At 35.5% G+C, this 19764-nt stretch overlaps 1 protein-coding gene across 2 annotated transcripts in view; it reads right to left on the bottom strand.

Moving 5' to 3' along the window:
• LOC139145705 (calcium-transporting ATPase sarcoplasmic/endoplasmic reticulum type-like) overlaps positions 1-19764 on the bottom strand; it is a 77446-nt gene that overhangs the window by 40503 nt on the left and 17179 nt on the right. For both annotated transcript variants that reach the window (XM_070717017.1, XM_070717016.1), the window contains exon 5: positions 6160-6298. In XM_070717017.1, the coding sequence (XP_070573118.1) occupies positions 6160-6298 (139 nt within the window). The remainder of the gene's footprint in view (positions 1-6159; positions 6299-19764) is intronic.

A 19764-nucleotide genomic window follows, 5' to 3' on the forward strand; every position in this document is an offset into this window, starting at 1 on the left:
GTTTCAAATCAATCTATTATTTACAAGTTCAACTGACATCGCAATGCAGGACCTATTTGTCATCTCTTTATTCTATTAGAAATTCTAAGACTTGTTTTTAAGGTTATAACAACAGGTTTTCTATGAATAACAGAGCAAAAGTCATCAGTAATATAAACATAATCTTCAGAGGCTTTGATGAACTATGAGATTGTTTACGTACAATGTAGTTTTTCTTTAAAAGTATCTGTGCGCTAACAAATTTATAGGTCCCAAGTGATGGCTGCTACATTGTGATATTTTCTGCACAATTAGTTTTAAAACTGGATATTGTTGAAAAGTCTAATATCGTAAAGAGGATATGTAGCTTTCCCTATAGTCTCTTAAATGGAAAGATAAATCAAAGAACTCAGAAAATAATAGCCATCTTGGCAAATGAAGTGCCTTTTTTCATCACTGTCCAGTCCCTTCACTTTTTCTTTTAAGGTAGAATGCAACTCACGACTGATATTCTGACTTTAAAATTTATACAATACTTTTGCACCTGTTTTTTGTTGCTCACTTTGAAGCTCATGAAGTTAAGATGTTCTTTCTCTTGTTTTTGTGAATATCAAAAATTTAATTTTCTTCCCCGCAGAGTTATCACAGGAATGGAAGTCATTTTGAATTATAAATATCAGTAATTTGAAGTAAAGTAATTTGTTTCTCTTTGACAGAATTTGCACGGTGACCCATGATTTTTATTCTTGATTTTTGACAGAGAATGATTGCCAATTTCCATGAGGAAATTTTGAGCAAAAGTTTTAAGTCTTTCACCTTTGAAGCATACTAACTGAAAACCATTCTCACAGTCTTACATTTCTTAAAACCACTAAAGAAAGCAGAGTAACATAATCATGTCCACATAACACTGTCTCAGTACAGATTTTAGTACTGCCAATATCAATGAGACCACCATAATTATTGGATGGTGGGACATCCATGATGATCACATACTACAGATGAGATATCTATAGTTATTTAGGCTTACAACATGCATACACACAGATAGAGTAGGTCTATACCTACTATCCTAGCTGTGCATAACCTAGGCTGCAATGCCATCAGGATATGGAGCCGGCAATAATTTGATAAGTATTGAGACAGGGAATTTCAATACTGTTTGATGATGCTGCTACCTACTTCAGACAAAGTCACATCAGAGACTACACTGATAAAATGTTATTAAATCTGACTGATGGTACAAAATCACAGCGCCAATCCCTGCTTCACTGTCTTGACACTGACTGTAATCACAGAGGAATCTCCACACAGAATACAAATTCAGGTGTCATTCCAATACCTGAAAATTTGTCACCATCAGAGTGGCAGAATGACATGATTAAACTGGCATATAAACTTGACTGCCATGAAAACGTGGCTTCATTTTTCTTTCTTGCTAGGTGTATGATTGGAAATGAAATGAAAAGTGCTAACTAACATAGCTGGCAGATGCAAAATCATACATTTTCTGAGAAATAATCTGTGCTGTCACAATGTGATGTAGTTTTGGTAGCCTGATGTGCGTTAAGAGGATGAAACTCTTCAGTCATCTTTGAAACTGGGTTTAAAAACTTAATCCTTTGATTGATTATCGAGAAGGTTGGGATCGAAGTGGTCTGATTGAAATTACTGTGCCTGTAATCCAACCATGGATTCATTACCTAATGACATGTTTAATCAGCAAGAATCTGTACTTAACATTGGAAGCATTTTCATCAAGCAGGGGGGATTCACCGATAACACAGGCTGTAGATGTAGTCACGTTCTTCATGTGTGTGCAAATTAAAAACACCGAAAATTACAACATTTTCTCTTTATTGGAGGATCGGTGAGGAAATAAGAAAACAGCTGCCACTGTTACTAAGGCGAGTAAGCATGTAGTGTTTTATGGTTTCAATAAACTGCTTTTTGTGTGGAAAATGACAACTGGTAGTGGTACATTTGAAACAACCCTAATGATGTACATGTATGAATTTTTAGCAGTATGGAGTACTCTATAACTGTTCTCCCAAGAGCCACCATTACCCTTTCACCACCATGGTTTGTCCCAAATCCATTGTTTTCTATGGTAAAGTTGGACCTGTATACAGGGAACTGGGGGTGAAAGGGTTAAAGTATCAGGGAAGACAAAAGAAACTCATTGACATATCAATTACCAGTTTGTAGTGAAAATTTCTCAGGACATCGGTAAGTTAGCATTAACGACAGACCTTAAACATTACCGCATTCATAACCAGAACACCTACAGGGTACAGTTATTACGAACATTAGAGAGCTTGAAAACACATTCTAATTCATGGCAGAAAACATTATTTTGTTGACAAATTTTTCAAAGACAAGCATCCATATTTTTTCCTTCATCAGTACTGAGTTTAAAACAGACAGACAGAAATTAAGTGTAAGACTATGAGATTTCAGGCTGGAAATGTTCACTGAAGCCTGTTCACTCACATTTAATACAGAACTAATATTTCTTAGCACATATTGACAACTGTATTTTTCATGCTGTATCATCTGTTTGCCTTAAAGTCCCACTTGGAAGCCTTCAAAGAGCTGTAAAATGTTCACATCGATCTGAAATTCATGTGATAATGATTCACCTGAGTTAAATACATTCCCAGCATATAATGTACACATTCATATGCACAGAGATACACAGACATATAGCATATGATGATAGCATATAGATGTAGGTTCCCAAGGGTGCTTTCTTAAAGTGACAGGATATCAATAAATTTGACCATCAAATTTGATTATTAAAGGGTCACTGAGTATTCCACTTGTGTCTTGGAGTAAAAAGTGCAACAGGTGAATGCAATATTTTCTTTATTATTTGTCTTTTTTACGAAAAATGTTAGGAAAAGTAGCACATCTTATTGAGACCATAAGAAGAAAAGAGAAATTTCTTTTGAGATTCTCATGGCATTAAATTGTGCCTGTAAATTTCATGACATAAACATCAATAAAACTATCTACTGTTGATTGACCAATCAGAGTGCTCAATTCAGGGTGTTTTATCTACTCGTAAAGCCTTGGTCACCAAATTCCAGAAACGAATGACAGCGCCGTAGTAAGGTACTGTCCAATCAAAAGTGAACATGTCATATTCTGTAGACATCTGGTACGTTTTAATATTCAAATTTGGTAACACAGCGGAAACCAGCTGCAACACAAAATCTGCTGTGCCCTAGGGCATTTATATAATGTGCCCTAGGGCATTTATAGGATGTTCCATTACATTGGAAGGCTATTTCACAAATAAAAGTTTTTAATTCATATCCTAAACATGTTACATTGACAAAGGGGACGGTTGACGTAAACACATTGAAAACGAAAATATATCAGTTAGGGGCGATAGTTTGTTAAGTCGGATAAAACTCTCATACTCGGGCTTTATCCTGTACATAAGCTTCATTGAAAACCTGGCTATACACTTTTTGGTTTGGCACAACAAACAGCCATTCCATAACAATTTTTTAGGGTTAGGGTTTTTCAGTGACATGGATTGCTGTATTCACAGTTAAGAACTCCATCAACTTGGGGAATCAGGAATAGCTGAGAGTGATACGTATTGATATGCTAGGGAGTCTTGAAGCTACAAGCAATGCTAGAGTAATGTACACCAAGGCATTCCTCTCATATTTTTTACGTATTACAGCATGCTGTAAGGCTTCACATTTCTGGGGTATGACAAAGAATATGGGGCGAATGACAGGCACTGCACTTTTCTTGAACTGAACTCTGACTTTTCAACATTCTCCGAAAAACAGATCAAACTAGACCATTTATAGGAATTTCATCTTATGAAACCAATCATCATGGACATCTGTGTTATCAGGACACTTTATAACTAGACTTTTTATAATAAATAATACAAAATTTCAAAAGATAAATTTTATCTGTGTATTAAGGATACCTTACTATTGAGAACAGTTTTTGTATTACTAAACATTTCCTGAATACACAAGTAAAAGAAAACAAGTTTCACTGTAATTCTGTCATGAACTCTACTTCGAATTACCAAATTGTGTACAATGATTGTAACATATGCAGCACATGGGTCATAGGGTTAAAGCACTGCACAGATGTGAATTGTGAATACATCCTGAGAAGACAATAAAGTATTCTGTTTCAGGGATTCATGATATCAAACATTTGGCATCATTATTCAAAGGTCATTTTATGGTCATCAGTACTGACAGGAGTGTCAGAAATAACTATAGAAAATATTCATGTGGTATACAGTTTCTGATTGGCTTTTCTAATATTCAATAAGAAGTTTTTGAGTCTTGTAATTGTCATGTTTTCCTAAAAAACATGGAAGAGGCTATAGCAACTGGGTTTACAGTCTCTTTGGGCTTAGGAACAGACTGGTATCAGATATGATGATTGAGTGGATCTACCAAATCCTAGTAGCATGCTGTGATGACTCTGTTCTAGCCAAGTGTTCAATGTGAAAAGTATCTTACCAATGGTGAAATTTAGCGATGCACCATTCAATCTTGATAGGCTTTGGTCAAAATTACAGAGATGTAATTTTATAAAGTTTAGATTTGATAATGGATTTTGCATCACGTGCATTTCTTATTCCCACGAGTAAATTTCTTTAGCTGTATAGATTTTCTTCCATTTCTTAACCACTCCTCCAACAATCTGTTGGTTGATCCCTACAAGCACGACTCCCTCCCAACATCTGGTGTTGATAAGTGTTTATAGATTTGATAATGAATTTTGCATTGTGTGCATGTCTTGACCCTACAAGGGAATTTTTTTAGCAAGAGCTGTACAGACTTTCTTCCATCTCCTAACCACTCTCTCACACATTCTGATGGTTGATCCCTAAGCATGACTCCCACCCACTATCTGCTGTTTGATCCCTTAACAGAACTCCCTCCCACTATCTGCTGGTTGATCCCTTAACAGAACTCCCTCCCACTATCTGCTGGTTGATCCCTTAACAGAACTCCCTCCCACTATCTGCTGGTTGATCCCTTAACAGAACTCCCTCCCACTATCTGCTGGTTGATCCCTTAACAGAACTCCCTCCCACTATCTGCTGGTTGATCCCTTAACAGAACTCCCTCCCATTATCTGCTGGTTGATCCCTTAACAGAACTCCCTCTAAAGATCTGGTGGCATGATCCTTTAACATGACTCCCTCCCACTATCTGATGGTTGACCCCTTAACATGATTCCCTCCCAACATCTGGTGGTTGATCCCTTAGCAGGTCATACTCACACCAAGAACAAAGAGCAGTCACTCAAAAAGTGCAGAGAGACAGAAACAGGAAACCTCCACTTACAGTTAGATACATAAACACACCAGCCATCCACACTAACCATTAAAATAATATTTTCACACACTTTACTGTGTCAAACCATTGAAAGTCATTATTGGAGGGTTGGGCCAAGGAAGGGTTGTCAAAGAGGTCCAATATTTCTATCCTGGATAACCTTCATTACTGTTATCAACATGAAGTTACACAGTTGGGAATTTTAAAGCCCAACGTTTCACACCACTTCAATCCATGGGCATAAATTAAACTGTTTGCTCCAGAGGATTACCAGTTGATGTTTGTTAGAGCCATTGTGTAGCAGTCACACCGACAACAAATGTTCTGCTACCCAAATTTCAAGAGATTCTTTCTGTTTGGAATACGTTATCATGTATACGTGAACAGGCAATGGGTGTAAGGTTCTGCCTCTGGACAAGTCAGACATAAATCAAAATTTCTGAAAGAATGGGATAACACAGTCCTACTCCTAACTAGAATACACTGTTTGGTCAAATACACAGGTTTTTCTTAATATTCCCTTCACATGGGGCACTGTCATGCTTGAAGATAGCGGCTGCTTTGGTCAAACTGTGTTGTCCCACTTTGCTCATACCTTTGACGTCACCAGCTCCTCAGAAAGTAGGGCAGTGATCATCTCTAACTGCTCTTTGTTTACAGAAAGCTCAACCTTCTAATAAATCCTGCTGCATTAAATTTACATTGACAAACAACAGTGTAACGATTATACTTTTAGCTTGCATCTACACCCATCTTAGTAGAAAACTTGGCAATGTGTAAAGTGAATCTTTGGTGTGTTTTGTTGGAATGTTTCTGAGGTAATTTAACTGAAAGGAGAACTCACCTGAAATTTCAACAATATCGCCAGGGACAAGGTCTCTGGCTTTAATTCTCTGCACTGTTGATTTATCTGATCGAATCACTTTGGCAATTTCCGGTTCGTATTCCTTCAACGCTTCAATTGCACTCTCTGCATTCCTTTCCTATGATAGAAAAGAAGTGTTGACATGGGAATTAATTTAACACCAAAACTTTCAATCATATTAAAACAAGGAACACACTGTTGAAATTACAAACTGTAACTATCATTGAGGTTGCAGATAATCATGACAGAATGTGTTTATGTTACTAAACTTGGAAAAATCTTTTATGGTATACAGTTTCTATGGTTCAATGGAAATTAGCACTCCATGTATCAATTTTGGAATAAACATGTTCTCTTCAACTTTTACTGTAAAGCCGTCAGACCTTGGTTGGACAAGTTATTTCCAACAGGGCAGTCAGATCTGAGTACAGTTATACGGGGTATGAAAGTATCATGTGATCTCTAGTACATAAAATCACAATTTATTGATCTAAACAGCGATTAAACACCAGTTGTTTAACTTTTGGAGGGAATTTACATGACATGTAAGGTTCATTACGAGGACTTTCATACAAGAAACGTCCTTTAAACCTTTTTGTTGACGCATCTCATATTTCTCATAAAATCTTTCATTTTATGTGTCATTTACTGTTCCAAATATAAAATTCCAACTGTACACAAGCAGAGAAAAATTCTCCTGAGTTCCAATTTCAATAACATAATAAAGCATTCAAGGCACAATACATATTATACAATTTATCATTTCTACAATGCTGCTAAAAGGTAAGCGATTTCTGCAATCTCATAACATGTACAGTAATGTGTTTGTGGCACAGTTGAATATTGATATGATTAAAGTAATCATACACGTAGATTACTTTTCAAAAATATCACAAATTTTTTCAGTGAGATGACAGATAATTGGCAAGGGAATAGTATTGGACACCTTTTTAATTACATGTCAAGTTTGGGTTGACAACATGGTTTTTTAATTAACTAGCAAACATGAGAATTAATTGATGTACTAATTTCACTCAGATTTATGAACTGGCACAGTGCTGCTGTCAAGTAATTATCTTTTACTTTGTGGGTGATTACCAGTATTCTTTGCATAATACATTGTTATTCCAGTATTCATGGCACACTATGATTGTCAACAGTAAAACAGAGCTTGGCACTTTGAAAAATGTCTCTGAGGTTTACACTTCTCACTGGTCGCATTTCAAGTAGCTAACATGACAACAGCAATGCAATGCTTCCAGGGATCTGGCATTCATGTTGACAGCTACATACGAGGTCAAGGAGGAATTTAAAGGGATTGCCACCACAAGAAGGTATTCAAGCACCCTGAAATGAATCTTGATTTACATACTAAGGGTGACATAATCTCCAGCTTCTTTCCTACAAGCCACCTATGCTATCCTGCTTTCACCTAAAGCTGTTACACGAATGAAAGATTCTATTCAACAGCAGGGTATTAACACTGTAGCCTTGCTTATAAAATACAGCAAAAACGTTTCCTTTCTGTACATAACAAAACCACAAAATTGTTTTATTTCTCATATTTTTACAAATGCAACCAGAGCTGTTGGCTTCTAACCTCAACAAAGCCCTTGTTTACAAATGATCCCCCTGGGTGTCACTAATGGCTATGCAATTTTGAATGGTTTATTGCCTCTGTTGACCTCTGACCCCTTGTGACACTGCGCTGTAAAACATTTGACATTTTTTCAAACACCACATTCTTTTGATTTGACACAGTGTCAAACATTTTACATCTGTGAGAAAATGATGTCACAACAATTTGCATACAGGTTCAGCATAAATGGAGGTAACAAAACATGAACTAAAACTTCAAAACTCATTGTTATGCAAGCGTTACATGAGAATACAATTTTCAGAGTACTGGTACTATTTGTATTTCATATTTATTAACTGCAGAATCACACATAGTGCACTGCGAACATGGAAAAAATTCATTATCATTCTCTTCAGTAATTCCTGAAATCTGTTCACAGCAGAAGCCTTGCCATGACCCGGAAGTTTCAAGCGCACATGCATGTGGAAAGCACTTCATCATGCAAGCAGTGAGAGTGATAAAATTGGGTAACACTTTGGGCAAGGTGAAATTTGCCATAAACATTACATGTAACACCACAGAGGTGTGAAATTTACATGAAATAAACCTTGCCAAGAGGGAAATGGACACCACATCTTTCCATAAATTTACAGGAGTGAGAACAAAAGAACTTTCATACTTTATTAGGACAGTGTAAACTTCGACATTTACAGTAACAGTCTCATTTCATAGGTGAGCGAGTTAACAATAGCTCTGTGGATTCAGGCAAGCATTGGGTATCATACAGTCCCTACACAATCAGGTGCATCAAAAACCTTCAGCTCCTGTAATTTCACCTTAACATAAACACAATCACCAGAGCTGTATATCATAAGGCATACTAACTCTCAGAGAGAAGAATGGTTCTTTTCAGTAGTATAGCTACTCAATGCTGTGATAGCAACACACTGTAAAGGGTATGACATCATGTGTGTGTATTCCTGCAAGTGTAAATGGAGTGTGTTTCCATGGCAATATTTCAGAAAATAAAACAGCTATTTTGATACAGAAAGCAGCTCTGGTCAAAATGAGTCTTTTTAGTTCTCATCTATAAAGTGCAACTCCAAGAGCACATGAAGCAATTCACACTGAATGACAACACAACAAGACATTTTTATTCACAATATACAAACATTCTGCGTATAATCATTTCACATTAGTGTCCCTCAAGATTGAAAAATAATTAAGCCAAACAACTCTCAATATGGTACAGTGTCACTATGTGTTATTTCAGAAATTGGAAAAGGTCAGCCGATAAGGCGACCAAGTCAGCATGTACAATGTACTCAGATTAACCAACATTTTTGATATGGGATTTTTTGTCTTTGAAGATTGTAACTAGCAGGCAATATTTAATCAACTTATAGTTATACACATTTGGAAACAAAGAAAAGGTCCTAAATTAGTGATTAGATTTGTCATTCTGTATCCCCATCATCAAATTTTCACTGAAACTGGCTGCAAATCCAATTCTTCCTGTCCGTACAAAACCTTGAACAGAATAGATTGTATGCCTACATCAAAGAAAGCTTTGACTTTGTGTGTATGACTCAACACATGCAATGTTAAAATTCAATACATAATTGAGAACAGTGCCATGGAAATACATGGCTACATATAGTGCGTACGCATGTTGTCTAATGCATGGAATTGTTCAGCCATCTGAATTGGACAAAAGAAAGTATTCAGAATCTGTGACTTTCCAGCATAGGAAGAGATGTTTTACCCTTGGGCATTATGAACGTGAATATACTTATAGTCACGACACATATGAAATGGCTGCGATAATAATAAATGATAAATGAAACTATTTGAAATGATGTTCTCAATGACTGGACTGACATTCATGATATATTAGCGTTCTGAGAAACGCTTTCAAAATTGTATCAGAGCGTGGAATATGTCACAGCAACCCAGTAACAGTATAGCTGAGGTGAAATGAATATGCCACCTTCAGAAAGCAAAACTTTTTCTGATCATGTTAATATAGTCAATGCTCAAACAAGTGACCTACAAACTGTTACTGCTGTATTGGAATTCTTATAGAAACAAAAAGAAAATAAACAGCTGCTCTGTAGTTTTCAATGAGTCCCAAACGGCGCCTAATATTCACAACTTGTATTTAAAATTTTAAGACAGTGATTTCATAACAATACACTGTGCATGTATGGCTTCAGGAAAATAAATGAATGCATAGCACATACGAGATCAAACATGAAAATATCTGGGTAAGCTGTTTTTTTGTTATATTTGGTGGAAAAATTTCGAACAGATTTCAAAATGAAGATGAATCTTGACCTACAACTGGCTCAAAAATTTACACATAATCTCAATATATCAGAATGAGGTCATCTCTAAGAACCTACACCCTATTGTATGGGAACTTTCAGATGAACGGTATCTGTTCAATATTATTGAACAATATCAAATTCATACAATTTTTTTTGGCCTCGTTACAGTCCCTGGAGGACTGCAAAGTTGGTCTTCCCCAGTTATTTACAAAGGTACATGTAACTTGCTTTCATACAAACAATACTGGATAAAATCAAAAATTGCTGCATGTAGTAATACAGTGTGAAACATAAAATCTACCAAATCCATCTCATAGCACCATTTGACAGGCACGCATACGTGTTTGCTCACTTCAGTTATATTGGCATCCTGTATAAATAGCCAAGTATTCATACCTGTCACGATTACCATTTTACATTTATAACAGACTTTAAATATAGATTTACGATTCAACATGTACCGCACACAGGTACCAATCAGCCAGTATAAAGTGATTACTATTGCATGTTCTTCAAGGTTGTCCACTGGGAGTCCAGTCATTCTTTTTTTAAGTTAAAAAGACTGAGAATATTTTTACATGTGAATGACACAATTGTCCACTTTGTCTAATGATAACACTTTTCTCAATCCACAACCTTCATAATGCTAGCAAGTTTACAATCACCTTCGTTTTCAAAACAGGATCAGCAAAGCTTTATCGCTGTCACATCTGGTCCACTTTGATTATTTGATTCAGATGATACAGAGAAGAATACACACACACATGCGGAATACACAGAGCAACAATTAACCTTGCATGTGACAGGAGTGCCATACATGCATGTGTACCTGCCTTGAACAGCCAACAGATACAGCAGATCATGAAAGGACAAGGTTCCCCTGAGACTATGAAACAACATGACCACACAATATCACTGTATGTCAGAAGATACAGTTAGATCAGTTTTCCCTGAGACTGAACAAAATGACCACACAACATCACAGTGTCGGAAGATACAGTGAAGACCAGTTTTCCCCTGACACTCTGAACAACATGACCACACAAAATCATTTGTGTAGAAAGACACAGTGAAGCAATATATATGTACACAATGAATAGTACAGTAAGGCTGACCTTTTCAGTGTGACAGGAAGAGTACCAGTCATAAACAGCCAACAGATATATCACAGCATATGAAAAGACGTATAAATCACTGTTTTTCTCTGGATCAAAGAGACATTATTGCACACTGGAAAGGTTAAAATCAATAGGAACGTAAGGTCCTCAAGACAATCATTACTTTACATGTACAATCTATGCTTTCTTTTCTAGTATTTTTTGAAATCTGAGTTTGAGTATGATGCATGAGGAAACTAGGTATTCCAAAGACCACAAATTATTAAGGTAATTATTTAGTATCTGCATAACAGAATTTGAATTGGCGTCACAGATTTTGGGCTTGTATGGTAATAACTTTCAAGGCACATTGGCCAAAACTAAATCTTATATTTAACTGGAGATGATCCTTTTCTGAGTGTTATGGACACCAACAGACATTTTATGACGCGGGTCTGGCATAATATCTAGCCAAAATTTCAAACTCACAACTACATCATTTTGAGTTTTAAAAATGGGCTACACACAGTACATGAATATGGTAGATCTACCATGGGAAAAGCTTTGGACTCCACATCTGCTAATAATTTCATGGACATACAAAATGGCACAAATTAACTGATATAAATGCCAAAAATATCTGTGTCTATCAACATAATGAAGGATAATTCATGTGAAATAAGACGCAATGTTCAAATCAAAATAGCCAAGACAAACCGGCAAATTAATGCAATGAAATCTACTGACGATTGCTAAATTATGCAAGATGCCTGGCCAATTAAATAAAGCTGGTACATTTTGCTAAAAAACTGGAGCATATTGTTATTGTATTACCTGCCATCAGGGAGAAAAGAAATAACATACATCAATCACAAACAGTATATCCAATTTTTCATTTATATAGTTCTGACTGATGGTGTCAGGCTGACTACCAGTTAGGACAATTCAAACTCACTTGTTTGCTGCGATGAGGTTGTCATAGTGATGACCCATTATTAGTAAAGGTTATCGCCAAAAGACTATATAATAAGATCATGAAAAACATGCTGTGCCTAGTGACTACTTCGTTATTATCCAATTAAGTACACATTAAGAGTGAGCCAAAACAGATAACTTAAACCTTGAAGAAAGTGTTATTTCATATGCCAATGTATAAACATATACTGTGTGGTAGTGGAGATGAAAAACACTTGGGTTGCATACTCCTTTTACTAATGGCGAAAAAGACACTTTAACCCTAAACGAGGAACTTGTAATTATTAACCCAAATTCAGAAGAACCATTCAGTTTTCCAGAGAAAAATTCACAGAAAAAACATCCTGAAACCCACTTTGAAGTTGATGCTGACAAATCTCTCACCACTCTTCCCCTTCAGTGAATGGATATCATTCAGTTTTCAGCTTGAAAGCATACAGGCAGATTTTACTACAGATAGCATCAATTATTGGCTGTCTAAAAAGCTAAGATGCTCTGAGGATTTCAATAAGCTGGGCTAACTGATATTTTCAGGGTTTTTTCTGCACACATAACACGACCTGTTACAATGATATCATAATGGTCAGTTGTACCTGTAGCCAGGATACGTTTCTTCAACCTACACATATCAAACAATCCTCATGATGAAGTCCTACCGAAACTTGAATGAGAAACCACTTGACCTTTGACACAATTCTTGTTTCACTGACTGCATCATGCTGTCATATTTTTTTACAACACTTCAGCAGAAATGAAATTCATAATTCCATGGCATGATTAGTATCCATATCAAAACTATCACGCCTCCAAAACAAACATGGGAAAATCTCTGTGTCATTTCTAGGATAACTGATCTATTCCTACCCAAACCCTCTCACTACCCACTCTCAGCTCAAACTTTCAACATTCCAGTCTATTGTGCCACTGCATTTTACAATTACTACCCTTGGCTACAGATAATCACAGTACAGTTGAAATATTAAAAATTATAATTCCCAACTGTTTTGTAATCTCTAAATTGCTTCTAGAAAACTGGTAATGGCTCAGAGAAAATTTCAACTTAATTAACTTCTTTAAAAAGATTATGCTTGCTGATGTTGTGGGAGTTCCAAGTCCTCTGATGACAGGAAAATAATTATAAACACTCAATAAAGAATTGATGATATATTGCTTGGGGTAAGAAGATGGGCAATATCTAAAATATCAATAAGATGAAGAGACACTTTCCACATAACAAAATCTTTCATGATCAAGGAATTAGCAGTAGATAGAAACCTTGCTGATCAAAAAGTGTACAGGTATTGAAACTGACATCAGCAGATGTTTTTAAACACACTAGGAATAACAAACTTTTCCAAATTGTATTAGATGGATTAGATGAAATTTGCTTTAAAATGGCTATTTTCACACCGTCATTATTGAGATTCCTTTCTCCCAAACACAACATCTAAATTAAAATTAATTTTACATCACTACACTGAAAGGAAAGTCATTGCAGATATTTTTTGTTCCCTCTTGTGCCATATTACTGTAAAAAATATAAGAAGACATAAACCCTTGGTGTGGACAACCAGGTAATATGTTGGCATCTCAAACAGCTGTTGTTAGTTGTCTTTGAAACAGCAATACTGTAGTCATCTGCGGATTGCTAGCCAACAGTAAATTTCTGAGTACAGACATAATCTACACATAAACAGGATGACACGATGATAAATTAAACAACAGTATGTCTTATTTTAAGTGTTTTATTCATAGTACTTCTGCAATGCTACTGCATTTACTCAGATGGTAGAAGTTTCCACTTGTCATAGTAGTGTGACAGCTTGTTATACATTTACAGTACGTGTAGTAATTCCATGTGAATTTATACACAGTAAATACATTATTTTCTAATCCAACAACTGCTGTTTGTGAAGTTGGGTTTGAGAATTTTTGTTATGTACACATAGACATACTGGTACCTGCATACATTCTGCAATCTCAGCTATCAACTTGACAAACATTTTATGAAGCTAATTGGGCACAGGCAGACAATCATCAGATATCAGATATCAAATTGAGTGATCATAACTGCAGGTAATCTATACAGTGTATATATCTGGCTTCAAACAATTTGAGTCCTGTTTAACTTTTATGCAGCAATGAATATCACATAAACCACAGCAGAAATGTTGCTTGGTAAATCATAATTCATATTCTGTGCTGTGTTTGATAGTTGTAATTTTGATAACACTTTCACCATTTTTGTTCCAAACAATATCATTTTCATGAATTTCTCTAAACATTATGTTGAAATACAAACTATTAGTCTAGCTTATATGATGGACAGTCTTCCTCTCTGCTGTCTTCTTTTCTGCTCCATGTTGTTGACAGAATAATTTGAGTCTGACAAGTATTCATTTGCAAAACAATAATAATTAATATTGTCTATTTCACACATGTATTGAGTAGTTGTAAGCTATACATTTTGACGTGATTTTATAGAGTGGGATAAAACACTGTAATATCTAAAAACACAACCAAAATACTGACAAATACTTCTGAAAATTATAGCTGTGCAAGCTTTAAGGTAACACAGAGTGAGATATACATGAATCTTGCGGTAATGAGTCGGAACTCTCAATGTGGTCTCTGACACTGCCAACGCTATTCTTTAACGTATGATGTTGAGAATTCTAACACAAAGGTAAGTTGTTGCTGGATTCACTCTCTTGTACATGCAATTGCCATGGTGATGGATGTAGTTGCCATGACGATACCAAAGTTGCCAAGAGGGATGCCTCTGTGCTATTGCCATCTCATTCCTGAGTGAGAAAGTCAGGCAGCTCTGCTTAATTGAGAAAACACGCTACAATACTTTCAGTGTGTGTTCTTTCAAATTACTTGCCCATTACGCATATGTCCAAAGGAGAATGTGAGACAAAAACATGTTGTTGTTGCTCAGTACTCAGGCAAGCAAATTAAAACAATTACTGCATGTCATTTACTTGGAAATATTGCCTCTTATGGACAATGTTATCTCTGTTATTAGCAATAAATGGATTTGATCAATGTGCCGCTGTTTCAGAAACTGAACCCCAGACACAGTTTGAAATGACGAAGAGAAAAAGGTGACACTGACAGTTTGTACTGACTTTTATATTCTATGGGTACACGTTTCATGTGTATGGCATCACTATGATGATATCCCTGGTGTATACATGTACATCTTCAGAAAGCTGCCCTCTGGCAAAACCAAATGTAAATTGACTCAGGATGGATTTATCCACTTCAGCATTCGATTTCCTTTCCCTTTTTGCCTGAAAACAATATTCCTGAGGATGTCTGATTGCTATGAAAATTAAATACTTTATCAGAAGAGAAATGCAAGAAAAAAATAATCTCAATGCAGGATTTTGAAGTTTCTTTTCTCATTTTTTCCTGGCTGTTGGGCAAACCAGACAGATATGGCAACACTTTCCAGGTATTGACATCCTGAAGTAGACTGATTCCAATCAAAAAGAAAACCTATTTCAAGTATTTTCTCTTCTTTTGCCGTATCACTCTTACTGCAGAGACTATCAACTGTCATCATCATATTTTCTGAAAATATGAACTGTCAATTTTTGTCTCAACAACATAAGCTATGGTTCATCATCTTTTTTTTGTCCTTCACAACAGATTCCTTAATTTTCTATTACTGTAATATTTTTGACTTGTGAAATCTGTCATCTCATTTTGATTTCACATGGGTATTACATGTAACTTGACATCCAGGGTTCTGCATAGATTTGATTTTCTGGAAAACTGCACATTATCTGAGGTGCCAACACCAAGAAATGTATTTTCCATGTACAAATTTCAAAATAAAAAATATAATGTAACAAATTTTGGCACTTGAGCAAAAACTTGCATATGAGCATCCTGACCATCTCTTAAGATCTGACAGCCCATCCAAAAGAGATTGATGACATAGAAAACAAAGCTTAACCACAATGACCTGCACTATCAAAGTTTTAATGAAGCTGTCAAAACACTTAGATCTTCACCATAATTTAAATCATTTGCTAATGTCACCAGAACAGCATGCTGGGGCACCATACCATGGTAAATTATGCAGGGACAAAATGAGATTGCCATCACTTAATTTTTGCTGATAACAATTTTTTTATCTTATTCTTACGATTGGTGGGATCTGGGTCTCTCATCACATTTGTCTGGAGATGTGATGCTTCTTATGGTAAACTTATGGTTTGGATAAGGTAAAGTTTTATTAGAATCCGCTAACATGCTGACAAAAATTTGATGCATGAGGAACAAAAAACTCTACATTTGACACATCATAAATTTTCTCTTGAAAATGTTACAAAAAGTTTGTGGGTCACTCAACTAACGTAACATTCAAACTTGTCTCTGTCATTATCTAAGGTATACATGTTTCAGAATGAGATATTCAGTGTACATGTATGACAAACTTACACCAATTTCACTCATGCAAAATTCAGACTAACACGACACGCTATGGAAAGTCTATCCTGTGAAAGATTGAGGAAAATTTGCATTTGAAATACATGTATCAGTGTGAAGTGATCACATGATAAAGATGTGATATAAATGAAGTCATCAACCAATCAGACGCTTTGAATACCATGAAAAGTTACAATGTTTTTCCCCTATTCCATGTATGAGCAGTAGTTTTCAAGCTTGAAGCACATTGAAATACCCAGAAGTCAACTTGTGATTTCAGAGAGTGAGGTGCTTTTAAAGTAGTTACTGTTGACAAATGAGTTAATGTCTGCCAGTAATTCAATTGTCAATCCAAACAGTGCATCTGACTTACATACAGGCCATGTGGTACAGCTACAGGTGAATGTTGAGGAAGTTGTGAACAAAATAAATGAGTGTTTTTATGTTCAGCTAGCAGTTCTGAGCATAGGTATACTTGTGAAATAAGAATCTTGGTTTACAATACATTTATATACAGTACAGTGATCATTTTTGTAGCTTCAAGTTGCCATACAACTTTGTTAGCCAAGTGTGTTCACTTTGGCAGGACCTTTCCTTGACTATCCCATGCCGACCTAACCAAACTCAGGGGATTGGATAATGGCATACATATCATATGGTAAAAGGAGCTAAAAGGATAGTAGCTGTTGTCCATCTATCAGTCAATATGTAGGTCTGTCCACTTTAATTTCTCAGAAACAATTTACTGTATCAGCTCTTAATTTTTGGCAACTCTCAAATGATACTTCCAGGATTCTTACAGCACAAAAAATTCAAGTCAATTCCATAAATCAAAGATGTACCAAATCAAATTATCATTACGGTAATTTCACTGATTCAAAAATCAACAGATTTTCGCCCATGTCCATATCAAACCTAGTAACTTACAATGTTACATTTACGCACCAGGCCAGAATTTTATATTTTTATGTAATCTTCTGAACAGTCATCAACTATCCTGTGCAGTGATAAAAATTCATAAAATAGCTAACGTGTATCAAATAAACAAACAAACAAATAATACATAAATAAATAAACAAAGAGCAACCCTACATCATCATCCTGTGGACAACTAATGGCAAACACCTTCAAAAATTAATGACCTGTACTGATTATTATAATAATACATGTACATGTAGGTTTATTACAAAACTGTCATTACTGGTCATTAAGTTGAGTAATTATCTCTACAAAATCCTGCCATGCAAATGACTGTCGGTAGCTCAGTCTCATCAAAGTGGCCATCAAGAATCTCTACAATGACAAACATTAAAATATTCAAATAATAACTGGCAACATAAATGGCTTTTCCACTACATTATAAAAAATTAATTCGTCTTTTCTATGATTATTTTTCAAACAATCTATCACAGGACAAAGATCTGACTGTGAATGATGGATGGATTTCAAATAAGCTGATGTAATGATGGAAGATAGTAAAATTTCATGTACTGTATATTGTTTCTATCCAGTAAAATCAGCTTACTTTGGCTTGAATTTGATGTGATTCATATCGGATAGTAACTCCAAGCCATAATATCTTATTTTCCATTAACTGTGGTTACTGTTTGTCTTATCTCATACTTTTCATTAATTTTTACATTTTTTTTCCTATCGAATTTGACCAAGATTATATGTTAGCATTTGTGTCAGTTTTATTGACGACTTGAGAGTGGGCACGTACAGGATATAAGTTCTGACTCATATGGCCATGGGTAAAAAACCTTGATCACTAAAAGCTTTTTCCTGAGGCTTTTACACGTATGGTTTGACTTTCAGAAACAAGAAATATCTGGCTAGCAATGGTTTGGTTCATGTCATAAAAAGCAATATAAACAAACAATATGAATATTGTAAATAGACAATTAATGTAGGGTTAGTGATAGTGAACATTCTGAATATTTCACAGTTAACACATGGATCAATGACAGTTTTTTCAATAATATATATGCTTGGTGTCAACCATTCACATAACACAGTATGAAAGTCTAGTCTCTTAGGCATAGGAATCATACTTTTGCATTTCACCCTATTGGCAATTTCACTTGCTATGGGCGTAGGGTGATAGGAATAATCAAAAGCTTGCTGTTGAAATACTGAAAGGTTAGAGTTAGAGGTGGTGACAATGGCAAGCACTTTCATGGGTCACATTTCATCCGGATGATCTCTTGAAAGCATTTACTGATGGACCCACAGCCTTCCTTATGGATGACATTTGAAGCTGTGGAGCTTTAAGTACAGCCTATCCTTCAGTAAAATCCACTCAGTCGCGGCACTTTTACCATCTTGTAACTTCCAAATTTGCCTGAAGAAGCTTCCCTACCTCCTTGAGACATCTGCCTGCAGCTATTGTCCCTGATTTAAGATAGTCTACTCCTTCAAGGGAGCTCGTTGAGGGTGTGTTTTTAAAAGCATCACATTTATTCAACAAGGCAAGTGACTGTATCAATTTGATACATTATACCTTAGCCCTACACAGATAACAGATGCTTACCTGTATCTATGGCAAAAACTACCTAGAACTGTTATGAACCAATCTCAAATTTTGAGATTTCTAGCTTTTCAAACTGTAAACAGCTGCATTATTCACATTGAAAATCATCATGCTAGTAATCTAACGTAAACATTTACGGAATATGAAGGAAAACTAATCAGAAAGCATATCTGATTGAATTACATGAAACTGTACAGAGCATTAACACTGTGAGTAATTTATCATACTGTACCCACTACTTTAATTTACTTGAGTGTTGCAATCTGCCCTGCACTAATCCTTCACTCTGTTTGAAGTCACGTTTTTTGCAATGTTATAGAGAGCTCTTAACAACACATTTGCTAGTCTTGTTTTGTATAATTTATCCTGATGTGGGAGTATACATGTATGCTCATGAAAGTATACATCATCCATACTCTATATCATTTTATCACATGGAACTACATGTATTAGCACTGAAAGCATATATACACCTACTAACAAGGATTTGAAAATTTTTCACACAATGAGAGATTATAATATGGCAGTAAAACTCTATATTACAAATTCAATCAAAAATTCAATAATGTACTTTAATCAGCAACCCATATAAAACCATAATAGTATAGGTTTAGTACCATATGA

This window comes from Ptychodera flava, chromosome 12 (genome assembly GCF_041260155.1).
Source record: "Ptychodera flava strain L36383 chromosome 12, AS_Pfla_20210202, whole genome shotgun sequence".
Taxonomy (NCBI): Eukaryota; Metazoa; Hemichordata; class Enteropneusta; family Ptychoderidae; genus Ptychodera; species Ptychodera flava.